Raw genomic sequence first — 14,217 nt, 5'->3', positions numbered from 1 at the left:
AAGGTTTTGTGAAGACTTTTTACATCACTACAAAATCCAAACCGTGCTGCGAAAAAGAAAACCTAGCTTTCGTCTCGGCAGGAATCCTACCTGCCACCCTAATTTTTCCCCGATTCACTTCTCTAAATCCATATATACAGGTATCATATGTGTGTTTCTACATCTTTTTATCTCTAATTTGAACCCTATCGTCATCGAATTGTGTTTCATGTGAATTTTGGGGATTTGTTTCTACTTTCTTCATGTTCTTGAAATCACAGAGATATCTGTGGTTATTAGGTACCTGGAGGTTTGAAATTCTATAAATTTAGGGTATTTTGTGCGTATACGTATATATTTTACAAGCAAAACAACAAGTTGTTTCACGATAAGTCACTTGTTTAACCCTAAACTGTTAGAAAAATAGACTTTTAAAGTGCCTTGCTTTTGCAACCATACAACAAAAGTTTTTTTTTTTTTTTTTTTTTTTTTTTTTTTTTATAATCAAGATTTTGTTTGTAGTTTTCTATATTGTTATTTTGATCTTATGAAAACCTTACTTTTTCTTGAAGGAGTTTTTTATTACTATTATTTTTATTTCTTTTTAATCAAGATTTTATGTTGTTATTTTTGTTTTATGAAAACCTTACTTTTTTCTTCAAGGTATTTTTTTTTTAAATCAAGATTTTGTTTATAGTTTTCCATATTGTTATTTTATCTTATGAAAAGCTTACTTTTTTCTTGAAGGTATTTTTTTTTTAAATCAAGATTTTGTTTATAGTTTTCCCATATTGTTATTTTTATCTCATGAAAAGCTTACTTTTTTCTTGAAGGTTTTTTATTTTTATTTTTATTTTTTATGCTTTTAACCAAGAATTTGTTTTTAGTTTTCCATATTGTTATTTTTATCTAATGAAAAGCTTACCTTTTTCTTAAAGTTTTTATTTATTTTTATTTTTTTTTAATTTTTTAAATCAAGATTTTGTTTATAGTTTTCCATGTTGTTATTTTTAATTTTTATCTGATAAAAGCCTTAATTTCTTATTGTGAACCTTGACTCATGAATCCCTATGAGTGCAAAAACATGTTTCTTGAATCTTGACTAGAGTTTTTTTGCATGCTTTAGTGAAACTTAGTGATCTTTTGTCTTTTTACTATTTTCTCATATGAAGATCAACTGGAATTGAATCGATTTGCTTTATCGTTTATATATACTGATTTTGTTGGCCTTGATCAATAGTAATAATAAAGCTTTCTCGCTTACTAATGATTGATGTGGTTACTTTATAGTAGATTAGTAGCATGCGACTCATACGGTAGTGTAAACTCATCTTCTTGATGCTACCGACTAATTTTTTTTCAAGTCGTTACCATATTATAGCAAATAAATAAATTGTGAGTTTTTTTTTCCTTGACTGTGAAATGGTGGAATTTGTTAAACTTAAAACTTGATGTTTTGATGTTTTAGTTATGGCATCTTCAGACGACGAAGGAGAGACGTTTCCAGACGCTGTGTCGGAATATGATTTCCGTAACAAAGATGACGAACCCCTTTCATTTTCAAAGCTACCCGTTCAATGGAACGACAACGAAAGTTCGAGTGTTAATGTCATGCCCATTTTTTTAAAAGGCAAAGTCGATAACGGTCTTGGACCGTTTTACCGGCAGGTGAAAGCATGGAAGTATGATATCACGGCAACGAAACCTCAAATTTCAGTGCTTACCAAAGATAATCACTGGATCAAGCTGAAAAAACCGAGAAAGAGTTACGAAGAGTTGATTCGGTCGATATTGATCTCCGTGCATTGCCTCTGGTTTTGTAAAAGCAAACCAGAAGCTTCAGGGAAATCTTTACGCGACTACCTATCGAAAGTTTTCAGGTATTACTACTATCTTAAAATGAAAGGTCCGTGGGGTTTCTCACCGACGTTTTCAACCCCTAGACTTTTAACAAATGACAAGTTTAACCTTCATTTTAGAACTTTTGGTTTTTTCACTTCACACCCTCAACTTTTGACATGAAACACTATTAACCCTCATCTTTAAGTAAGTTATACACTCACTTCTAGCTTTTGATAATTGAGAACATTGATGCCAACGTTTTCTCCTTAATAACTTGACACCTCTTTGTATTTAAATTACTTTTTACGACTTTAGTACTTTACACCACTGTCTAAATTACTTTTACAACTTTACACCGCAACGACCGAGACATACTCTTTTTTTATCTATGTCTAATCACGTTGATGCCAATAAAGTAAAAAATGCATAATGTCACATGTGGGTACCATACGGTATTGTCATCATCGTACACTGTAACCGCAATGCTTATATAGGTTACAATATGTTAGATTGGATCATAGTTATTAAAGGCGCTAAGCGCACTCAAGGCGCATAGGCCTCGCCTGGGGCCTAGGCGCAAAGCGCAAAAAAAGCAACGGACTGAGAAAAATTAAGTGCATAATGAAAAAAAGTTATAAATATATTATGTATCAGAAAAAGAATACTATTCTTCAAATAAAATAAACAAATTCTATTATATAAAACTATATATCATCTATCTAGAACCAAAAGTTCTAAAAACATGAGTGTATTCGTGTAGAAAAAGTAATTTTCCTTAGATAAAAGTTGAAATCTAGCTAGAATCTTGTCGGAATTTAGAGAATTTGGCCAGAAACTATCCGGAATTTAGGAATCTCGCCGGAATGTGCGCCTGAACCATCACCTGGAGAATTAAAGCGCAATTTCCTCGACTTAAAGCGCAACTGCCTCGCCTCGCCTGAAAAATGGGCCTAGGCGCTAGAGGCGATGGCTTTTAATAACTATGGATTGGATAACGTCGAAATGCGTGTTTTCATAACGTGCCACTAGCTATGAACAACTAAGGTGTTGCCGCCGCAACATGCGGCCTATGGCAACAATCTAGTTATCGATTGTTTGTGTTATTCGGATTATATATAATCTTTGTTTGTGGGGTTATTCAGGATTATCTTTTTTCTGTTTTGCAGCTTGTATGATCCCAGGCCTTCAAAGAATGATTTGTTAGATCATATTAACTTCATTAGAGAATCTATTAAGAGGGATGAAACATTGACAAAATCCAAGGTTTTTCTTGTTTATAACTTTTGTGTCGTTTTAATGGTTCAGCTTTTTTGGATGATTACTTTTTGGCCACTTCACCTATATCTTGTTATCTTGTTAGTAGGGCTGTAAACGAACCGAACGAACACGAACAAAGCCATGTTCGTGTTCGTTCGTTAAGGAAATTAACATGTCCGCGAACTGTTCACGAACGCATACCGAACATAAGTTTATGTTCGTGTTCGTTCGTTAAGGAAATTCAACTGTTCACGAACAGTTCGTGAACACTGGTCTCGAACACAAGCGAACGCAAGCAAATAAAAATGAACGCAAACGAACATTTAACTTGAAAATAAAAAAAATGAAAATATTGTTATCATTAAACATTGGAGATCAGTAGTTAAATACAACCATCAAATGATAAATCAAAACACAAGAAGTTTACCACACCACCAAACGACGAATAAAGTTTAACTAACTTAGACATAGTTATCCCCAAAAATGTCTTGGAATGTCCAAATTTTAGCTAACTTAGAAAAAAACAGGGTTTTAATTTTCTATATGTTTAGATAAAAGGTTTATTATTTATTATTTTTTAATATAATCAAACGAACATATTACCGAACGTTCACGAACGCAGTCGAACGAACGAGACCTGTGTTCGTGTTCGTTCGCTAAGCTAACCGAACAAAATTTTTTGTTCGGTAAGCTAATCGAACGAACATAAACGAACATCCCGCCGAACGGTTCACGAACTGTTCGCTGAACGATCGGTTCGTTTACAGCCCTACTTGTTAGAACTCGATAATATTATTGTCTAGTTTGATAGACAAAAAATTATACTTTTGGTTTGAGTTTGACTATAATTTATTGGAACAGTTTTTGGATGCATTTATAGAGAATCCCGGAAAAACGAACGCTTTTGATGAGGTATATTACGGCGTCTGGTTTGTCTCCGTTTTTCCTCACTGATTTCTTTTGATCTTTTGACATTCTTGAAAATATCTTGTAGGATGTTACAAAACCGAGCTTTATAGTTGATGATATAAACGGTGAAACGCAAGATGATGACATCACCAACGACGATAGCGAGTCAGATGATGATGATGATCATTTCGATTCCGTTTGTGCGATATGCGATAATGGCGGCGAGCTTACATGGTACAACTTTCACTTCACGTCTTCATTTCCTTGAGAAAAAAAATTACAACGATTTTTAATCGATGGTTTTTTGACGATTTTGTCGTCTATTGCAGTTGTGAAGGGAGATGTTTTAGGTCGTTTCACGCAACCTCAGATTCCGAAGAGGCACAAGACTCTAATTGTGAATCTCTTTGTTTATCTCTTAAAGTACTGGAGGTTAGTTAACCGTATACGAGTTTGGATGATATCAACTTAACTGGGTCAAGTTATTCTACAAAGGCTTCTAATTGTAAGAAGTGTAAGAAGGATTTATAGAGTGACAAGTGTTCAATAACCTAAAATTAAACCCACTACATCACCACCCAAAACCTAAACACCCCCCCCTCCCCGCGCGTGGCAAAGAAAACAAAAAAAAACTACACCTCACCAAAAAAAACCCCCAAAAACCTACCCCCCCCCCCCCCCCCAAAAAAAAAAAAAAAAAAAAAAAAAAAAAACTAAACCCCCACCCCAAAACCTAAACCCTCACTTTTTTTTTGGGTTTTTGGTGGTGGTGGATGTTTAAGGGGTTTTTTTTTTTTTTCTATTTTTGTGTAGTGGGTTTTCTTTAGGTTATTGGACACTTGTCACTTTATAAATCCTTCTTACACTTCTTACAATTAGGATCCTTTGTATTTGATCCTAATCCCAACTTATATATATTGTTTCATTTAATTATTCTTTTAAATATTTATTTGCAGAGCCAAAACGAATTTAAGTGTGAAAATTGCCAGTATAGTCTGCACCAGTGCTTTGTCTGTGGTGAACTAGGGTCTTCTGATAAATCTTCAAATACAGAGGTACGTAACACTCGAGAAAATATATTCTCAGTCATTTTTTTCCAATGAGATATTCAGCAATTATCTGTTGGTATCATTGTGTAGGTTTTTCGTTGTAGTTCCGCAATGTGTGGCCACTTTTATCACCCGAAATGTGTAGCTAAGCTGCTCCAGAAAAACGATAAGACCGAGCGACAGACGCTTCAAGAAAAGATTGCTGCAGGGGAACCGTTTATATGTCCAGCTCACAAGTGTGCCGTCTGTAAGCAAACCGAAAACGAAAAAGTCGAAGATTTGCAGTTTGCTACTTGCAGGCGATGTCCAAATTCATACCACAGGAAATGTTTACCTAGGTAGGTTTTTTTTCGAGTAAACTACACGGATGGTCCCTGTGGTTTACCAAAATTTTGGATTTGGTCCCCTAGCTTTCTAAAAGTACACGGATGGTCCTTGTGGTTTGCACTTTGTAACACATTTCGTCCCCAGCCTACAAATCTAAAGGTTTTAGCATGTCCAAGTTAGGGACTAAATGCGTTACCTAAGTAGCACTGAAACGGGTACGGGACCGGGGTACGGGGACGATACGGGAACGAGGAACGGCAAAACTCAAAATTCCAAAATACGGGCACGGCAATAAAAAATAAAAAAAAAATACATTAAACAAATTCCAAAATAATCAGATCATTTTCAAATTCCGGTTCATCTAGTGAGAGATCGGCAATTCTTAGAGAATTAGAGATGATGAGACTTGAGAGTTTAGAGATTAGAGAAGCCGAATATGATAGGTCTATTTATTTAATGGCTGGTTGTGGAATTTGAAAGGGTTAAAACCCTAAAAATAAATGGAAACGGGCTGAATACTTCTACCAGATACGTCCCCGACATTGGAAACGTTTAGGAAACGTCCCCGACGAGTACCCATGGTGTTTCGGTCCCCGAAAAGTACCCGAGACGGGTACGGCCACATAAATGGAGTCCCCGTGCTACATAGTGCGTTACAAAGTGCAAACCACAGTGACCATCCATGTACTTTTGAAAAAAAGCTGGGACTAAATGCGTTACAAATTGCAAACCATAGGGACCATTTGTGTACTTTTGGAAAGCTGGGAACCAAACCCAAAATTTTAGTCAACCATAGGGACCATCTGTGTACTTTACTCATTTTGTTACCATCATCTTTTACGTGTAATTAATTTTTATATTTTTGGTGATGTTTCTACAGGGATATTAAGTTTGAGCATCAAGTCGGTGATGACGATGATGATGAAATCAGGGCTTGGGATGGACTTTTGTCTAAATCCCGCGCATTGATATATTGCATGTAAGTCTCTACATTATATTGGACACTAATTAGTTACGCAACTTGCATGAACTGCTATTTTTAGCTAACGTTTATTTTCGGATTTGTCAGGGAGCACGAGATCGACCCTGAACTACAAACACCTGCAAGAACCATAATATTCAGGAATATTCTCACTGGAAGTACAGAGCAACCAAACAAGAAGAAACCTGCTGTCAAGGTGACAGCTGGTGGTTCAGGTTCTGGTTCAGTAGACCCATCGAAAAAGAAGTCTGTTTTATACTCACAAAAGGGCGATGAACGATCCTCTGCCGTTAAACCCGAAGGCTCTTCCAAAAAGCGAGCTGCAGTTTCATCCGTGCCAGAATCTTCGAAGAAAAAGAAAGTAGTAGATGGTTCTGAGAAACCGTTAAGGAGGAGCTCGTCAACAAAGGTCAAGAAGCCCAGACCGAAACTGAATGATGGTCAACCAACCCTCGGGAGTAGATTGTTTGACTTGTATACAGGGACCGAATCAAACAACGTGGAGAACGATGAGACGTCTGTTGACGACACCAACCAAACCGTTGCAGCCAAATCGCAACAGACGGAAATTTTACCTTCTTTAGATGAGGATTCAAAACAGAGGTATTTTATTGTCTTATATAGTTTACAATCTTTTAAGTGTAAAATGCCATTTTCGTCCCTGAGGTTTTGTCAGTTTTGCGATTTATCCAAAAGGTTTGAAATCTTGCCATTTTCATCCGGCTCGTTAACTCCATCCATCCATTTTTCTCCGTTAAGTTAGAGGTATTTCCGTCTTTTTTGTTAACTTAAAGGGCAATTATGTCTTTTTCTTTTTATGTAAAAAGACCGAATCGCCTTGTAAGTTAACAAAAAAGACAGAAATACCTCTGATTTAATGGAGAAAAATTGATAGAGTTAACGAGCCGGATGAAAGTGGCAAGATTTCAAACATTTAGGATCCAGATGCATAAAAACAAACCTTTTGGACGAAAGTCGCAAAACTGACCAAACCTCAGGGACGAAAACGACATTTTACTCATCTTTTAAATTGTATGTGTAAACGGGCTGGCGAGTCGACCTGTGTATTCACGACTCAATCTGTACATGGCCCATTTAGTAAACGCGCTGGCCGGTTTACGATCCAGACCGTTAACACCCAACCGTTAACAAAAAAGACCGAAATACCTCTGATTTAATGGAGAAAAATGGATAGAGTTAACGAGCCGGATGAAATTGGCAAGATTTCAAACATTTAGGATCCAGTTGCATAAAAACAAACCTTTTGGACGAAAGTCGCAAAACTGACCAAACCTCAGGGACGAAAACGACATTTTACTCATCTTTTAAATTGTATGTGTAAACGGGCTGGCGAGTCGACCTGTGTATTCACGACTCAATCTGCACGTGGCCCATTTAGTAAACGCGCTGCCCAGACCGTTAACACCCAACCATCATACCTTGCAGAATAATGGCATTAATGAAAGAAGCTGCGTCCTCCGTTACGCTGGATGAGGTAAAGAAGTACCATCAAGGAAAAGTTCCATCGACACACGCACATTCGTCACGGGTCGACAAATCCATCATCTTAGCCAGGGTTGAAGGTTCTGTGGAGGTATAGTAATTTTTTTTTTACCATGCCTCTTTATGTTCTGTAACTATTTGTTACTGCAGGCTCTTAATTTAGCTTTAAAGAAGCTTGATGAAGGATGCAGTGTTGAGGACGCGATGGCTGTTTGTGAGCGCGGTGTCATCGAACAGTTGCTGAAGTGGAAGGAGAAACTTAAAGTGTATCTTGCACCGTTTCTGCACGGAATGCGGTATACGTCCTATGGTCGCCATTTTACAAAAGTGGAAAAGCTGGAAAAGGTGACCGACTATTGATCATTTTACTCATTTTTATCTTTAGTTCTTGTTACTTTTTATTAACTAATTTATTTTATGTGTGATTTTTCGGTGTGCAGATAGTTGATAAACTTCACTGGTATGTTGAAGATGGTGACACGGTAAGACGTCGAGTTGACAACTTCAGTCTACTGTATTTTTCATGTATCCATGAAACATATCTTAAATGGAACCTACATATGCTTCTGTATCATAGTTGTTAATAGCGACCATAGCGGTCGCTATAGCGCGCTTTATGGCGGTGCGACTATGTGTCGCTATGTTGGTTATGGTGATAAATAGTGAGCTTAGCGACAGTTTGAGGTTTTTTTTTTTTTTTTTTTTTTTTTTTTTTTGATGTTAATATCAATTAGATATAGCTATAAAATAGCTGGATTTATAGGTTTTTGTTAAATATACATGTAAAATATCATACATACAAGGGTATTTTGATGTAAGGTAGAGGATCCTGTAAAAAGTGCTCAAAGTGTGAGAAGTGTATTATAACACTATATATAATACTATATAACACCATATAAACACCGTATAACAATATGTAACACCATATAATACCATATAACACTATGTAACACTATATATCATTATATAACAAATATAACACTATAGGTTGTCTGATAGCATGTTTATGATAGATGTATAGTTTTATATTTGTTATATAATGATATATAGTGTTAAATAGTGTTATATGGTATTACATATTGTTATACGGTGTCTATATGGTGTTATATAGTATTATATACAGTGTTATAATACACTTCTCACACTTTAGGCCCTTTTTACACTATCCTTACCCTTTGATGTAATATACATATAAAAATTTTCAAAATTCTTTTTCTAGTGTAATCGGTATTTATAAAATAGCTGTCGCTATTCGCTACGTAGCCTATAGGTGCCTTGTCGCTATTCGTCATCGACAACTATGTTCTGTATTTTTTTCTCGAAATGGTTGTGATACGTTAGCGGTTATTTTATCATTGTGCAGATAGTCGATTTTTGTTGTGGGGCAAATGATTTCAGTTGCCTGATGAAGAAACGGCTTGATGAGACCGGAAAAAAGAAGTGCTCCTACAAAAATTTTGACTTTCATCGACCAAAGGTAGAATTAGATACTTTCGTTTGTTAGGTTTTTGATAAATCACGTTTTGAAATAGGATGGCGAAGAAACTATTTACATGGTTGCTTTATATCTTGTTTCACTCTGGTTCACTTTTCTCGTTTTTAACAATTATCTGAATGCGTTTGGCAGAACGATTTCAACTTTGAGAAGAGGGATTGGATGACGGTTTCACCAAAGGAATTGCCTTCTGGGTCTCGATTGGTAAAAACGAACCACGTTAAATCGCTCGTGTTTTTTACTTTTTTGGTTTATTGCTTTCGGTTTGTTTGTGTGCGATTAATTCTAACAGATGTTTGTTTCATTTTTTGCAGGTTATGGGACTAAACCCTCCGTTTGGAAAAAATGCCGCGCTTGCTAATAAGTTCATCGACAGTGCTCTTAAATTTAAGCCTAAGCTTATCATTCTTATCGTTCCTCCAGAAACTGAAAGGTATAAATATAGTTATACCCATATAGGAGAAGGTTCATTGGACTCATTCCAGCGGCGTTGGAACCGGCTCGTCAAATCCTAACTAAGATCTCTTAAGTCTAAACCCTAAATCCTAACTCCTAAACTCTAAACCCTAAAGCTAAAAAATAAGGCTAAAACCTAAGCTAAACCGTAAAATCTAAACTATAAACCCTAAAAGCTAAACCCTAAAGGCTAAACCTAAAGCTAAACCCTAAAGCTAAACACTAAAGCTAAACCCTAAACCCTAAAGCTAAACCCTAAAGTTGAACCCGAAAGCTAAACCCTAAAGTTAAACCCTAAAAGCCTAACCCTAATATATTTAGGGTTTAGGGGTTATGATTTAGGGTTTAGGGTTAAGACATCCTAGTTAGGGTTCGACGAGCCGGTTCCAACGCCGCTGGAATGAGTCCAATCAAAGTTCGTTTGAGTCGGTTCCCCACTGTTCCCCACTTTTTTAGTGTTCCCCAATGAACCTCACACTACCCATATATACATGTGAGTGCGCCTATATATATGTACATGTGTGTATATGTGGGTGCCTTATAGAAATATATGTATATTTGTTTATGTATTTACTCATGCATATGCTCGTCTTCGACCACAGATTAGACAGTTCTAAGAAGTCATCTACATACGATCTGATTTGGGAGGATGTTGAATTGTTAGCTGGCATGGTACATTACTTCTTTTAGCTTTCAATGTCTTTCTTGCTGATCGATATTTAAGTTGCATTAAACGTTTGATCTGACGGTTAGGGCTGCACACGAACTGAACAACCATGAACAAGACCTTGTTCATGTTCGTTTGTTAAGAAATATATGTGTTCAAGAACTGTTCATGAACGCTTACTGAACGAGATTTTATGTTCGTGTTCATTTGCAGAGGAAATGAACTTGTTCGTGTTCGTCGTTTGTGTTTGTCTGTTAATTTTAGGCAACGAACGCTGATGAACACAAATGAGCACAGACTAATGTTCATGAACACAAATGGAAACAAACGAACACAAACAAGCGTTCATGAACAGAATATATAATACAATGACACTTGTTAGATATTTTATTTGTCGGAGTTTTGAAGTATGTAAATTAAATATAAAAACTAAAAACACTAATGAACTATCGGTCGCAATCGAACACAAACGAACACGTTACCAAACGTTCCGAACATAATGAACGAACGCGGCCTCTGTTCATGTTCGTTCATTTAACTAAGTTCATTTAACTAAACGAATGAAATTTCTTGTTTGTGTTTGTTTGTTTAATAAGCGAACAGAACACAAACGAACTTCCCGCCGAACGGTTCACGAACTGTTCGCCGAACGTTTGGTTCGTTTGCAGCCCTAACAGTTCCATTGATTATTAAGTTGATAGTACTTACATCCATATTTGTTACATTGTTTTTATTGATTACTTTCAGTCGTTTTATCTTCCTGGATCGGTTGATGTCAACGACAAAATAATGGATCAATGGAACAATATAGTACCACCGCTATACCTTTGGAGTCGGCCCGATTGGACCAATAAATACAAGTCTATAGCCCAGAAGCATGGTCATATACCCCAAGTACAACGACTGCAATCTGAAGAAAACGAGACCAAATCTGATGAAAATGAAACCAAACGAGACCGCATTCCTGTTGTAAACAAAGATTTAAAAACCTCAAATGAAGCAAATAAACCCAAAAATAAGAAAAGGAAGAAAGAAAGCTCGGTTGGATCCAAAGCTAAAAGCGAAAAGATTATCGAGGAAAAAGGTAATCAGGGTTCGAGTAAGAAAACCCGTATTAATCAAGATTTAAAAATCGAGCAACGTGAAGATCAAGCTCAGAAGTTGGAGGAAGCTCGGGCACCCGTTGAAGCTCAGAAACGTGAAAATATACGGGCTCCTGTTGAAGATCAGAAATCTGAAGTAACACACGTTCCCGTTAAGGTTAAAAAAAGTGAAGTAACGCGGGTTCCTGTTGAAGTCCAGAAGCATGAAACGCGGGCTCCCGTTGAAGCTCAGAAACATGAACCAACTCGGGTTCCATCTCGTGAGATTGATGTGCAGAAACATGAAGAAACTCTGGTTCCTGTTCGTGAACTTGAATCCTGCAAGCATGAAAAGTCTCGGGCTCCGTCTCGTGAAATTGAAGAACAGAAACCAAGGGCTGCATCTCGTGAAGTTGAAGCTCCGAAACATGAAAAGGCTCGAGCTCCGTCTCGTGAAATTGAAGACCAGAAACCAAGAGCCACGTCTCATGAAATCGAATCTCCGAAACATGAGAAAGCTCGAGCTCCATCTCGTGAAATAGAAGACCAGAAACCAAGGGCCACTTTTCGTGAAGTCGAAGCTCAGAAAAGTGAAAAAGTTCGAGCTCCGAATCTTGAAATTGAAGACCCGAAAGCAAAAGCCACATCTCGTGAAATCGAAGCTCAGAAACATGAAAAAGCTGGAGCCCCGCCTCGTGAAATCGAAGCTCAGAAACATGAAAAAGCTCGAGCTTCGTATCGTGAAATTGAAGACCCGAAACCAAAAGCCATATACCGTGAAATCGAAGCTCAGAAAAATGAAAAAGCTCGAGTTCCGTATCGTGAATTCGAAGACCCGAAACCAAAACCCACATATCGTGAAATTGAAGCTCTGAAACACGACAAAGCTCGAGCTCCGTCTCGCGAAATGGAAACACCGAAACAGGAAAAAACATGGGGCCCATCTCGTGAATTCGAAGCTCAGAAATTTGAAAATAAGCGCCCTTCTCCTCGCACTCGGGAAGAAAAGATTCACGAAACCCTAAATGCGGATTTTAGTTTTGTTGATGCCGATCAACGTTCGGAGGAAAGGTACGACTCGGTCATTGATGAATCGACGTTTAGCCTGGAGAACGATATCGCTCAATCATACGACGATTATCTAATGAGGAAGTATGCTCCAGCGAATGACGAACCTTACATGGGTGGTACAAGTCATAGGCGGCTAGACAGTGCTAACCATGCGCCACCTGGCTATCCAGTGAGAGCCGACCACCTTCAATATCCTCCTGGCTATGAAAGGGTTGTTAATAGGGGCCCGCATTTTGATGAAACGAGTGCACGAGGTGGTGGTGGTGGTAGCTATTCAATGGGCCGTCAAGAACCGGGGTTAACCAGGTACGGTTCTTCAGATGCAACACCATATAACAGGACGGGCACGTCTGCAACACAACGGTATGCGCCCAGGCTTGATGAGCTGAACCATGTCAGGATGGGCGGGTTGGGACAACCTGAACCGCCTATGGCGAGTCGGGGTGTTGGGGGTTATTATCCACCTGTAAATGGAACAGGGGCTCGTATGGACTCGATGGGGTTTGTACCCGGTCCGTACCACCCCAATCAACATAACTCATCTGGTGGTTGGGTGTACGAGTGATCCGGTTTGGTGTGGTCTAGACTTATGTAGTGAATTGACTGTTTAGCAACTAGTGTTCTTTTATGGTTAACTAATGTGGAACGGCTAAATAAGTTTTTTTATGACTGTTAGAAAATCAGAAGTGTTTGAATGCGAGTACGAAACGCTCCTATATACCGGTATGGATACCGTGAACCTCTCAAACTATATTGTTTATACCAGTATGGTACAGTGAACCACTCAAACTATCGACGGTTCATACCGATCTTAACTTTGGACGAACTTTTTATCGAAATCTCAAAAGTGAAGGTAAATACCGGTACCGAAGCGTTACCGAACCGGAACGCTAAATGTCGGTACTGAAAATCGAGTCGGTTTGAGAAATTCAGTACCGGTACCCATGGTTTTAAAAAATGGTTGAGGCGTGCGCCTCGAGGCGCGCCTCAAGGCGAAACGGCCAAAAAACGATTCTGAGGCTCAGGGGGTTTATACTGTATGTGCGCCTCAGAGTGGCCGAGGCGCTGAAAAGGCTACGCCTTAGGGGTTTTTGATGTTTTTGAGTTTTTGTGTCAATTTCAAGCAATTTATGTTTTTTTTTTTATGTGTGTGTTTGATTATTTTGATGAATTTGATGATGAATTTAGTTAGTATTACTATTTTTATAAGATATATATATAATATTTATATTTATTTTTTAACTCCGCCTCGGGCTTACGCCTCGGTTCGCCTCGAGGCTTACGCCTCGTGAGGCGAAGGGAAAAACGCCTCGAAACTCGTTTTCGTTTTTTTAAACGTTGCCGGTACCCGGTATCATTTGCTGTGTAAAGTCCAATGAACGCAAGATAGGGTTTTTACATATATACTTTTTATTTATATTATTAGTAATCCTATTTAGAAAACATGAGTAAAGTCATAATACGCAAAATCAATGTTACTATACTCATCATTAAATATTTCCCAATAGCAAACTTAAGATAGAAATAGAAGGTAAATAGGTAAGAGGCTGTACCGCTAGCCAAAATAATTAATTGTAGTAAATTTAAATAAGTAATAA

The 14,217-nt window shown here is 37.6% G+C and overlaps 1 protein-coding gene across 1 annotated transcript; it reads left to right on the top strand.

The window, feature by feature from the left end:
- Positions 1 to 13,327, top strand: LOC110942097 (protein ENHANCED DOWNY MILDEW 2). Its single transcript, XM_022183813.2, has 18 exons — positions 1 to 140; positions 1,448 to 1,859; positions 2,988 to 3,084; positions 3,940 to 3,990; positions 4,073 to 4,221; positions 4,317 to 4,419; positions 4,944 to 5,042; positions 5,127 to 5,374; positions 6,244 to 6,342; positions 6,433 to 6,948; positions 7,792 to 7,939; positions 7,999 to 8,193; positions 8,289 to 8,330; positions 9,212 to 9,325; positions 9,476 to 9,547; positions 9,658 to 9,776; positions 10,402 to 10,471; positions 11,214 to 13,327. Exons 2-18 carry the CDS (start codon positions 1,450 to 1,452, stop codon positions 13,182 to 13,184), a joined length of 4,503 nt encoding a protein of 1,500 aa, XP_022039505.1. The 5' UTR covers positions 1 to 140; positions 1,448 to 1,449; the 3' UTR covers positions 13,185 to 13,327.
- Positions 13,328 to 14,217: the final 890 nt, after the last annotated feature.

Source organism: Helianthus annuus, chromosome 5, assembly GCF_002127325.2.
Source record: "Helianthus annuus cultivar XRQ/B chromosome 5, HanXRQr2.0-SUNRISE, whole genome shotgun sequence".
In the NCBI taxonomy this organism is placed as follows: domain Eukaryota; kingdom Viridiplantae; phylum Streptophyta; class Magnoliopsida; order Asterales; family Asteraceae; genus Helianthus; species Helianthus annuus.
This window is presented reverse-complemented; position numbering and strand designations above follow the sequence as displayed.

What these genes read in the sequence shown, in the direction of transcription:
- LOC110942097 (XM_022183813.2), top strand. Translation starts at nt 1,450, where the DNA reads ATGGCATCTTCAGACGACGAAGGAGAGACGTTTCCAGACGCTGTGTCG. An exon ending in ATAAATCTTCAAATACAGAG is followed by an intron (nt 5,043 to 5,126) that starts GTACGTAACACT and finishes ATCATTGTGTAG; the next exon opens with GTTTTTCGTTGTAGTTCCGC. An exon ending in TTGACTTTCATCGACCAAAG is followed by an intron (nt 9,326 to 9,475) that starts GTAGAATTAGAT and finishes TGCGTTTGGCAG; the next exon opens with AACGATTTCAACTTTGAGAA.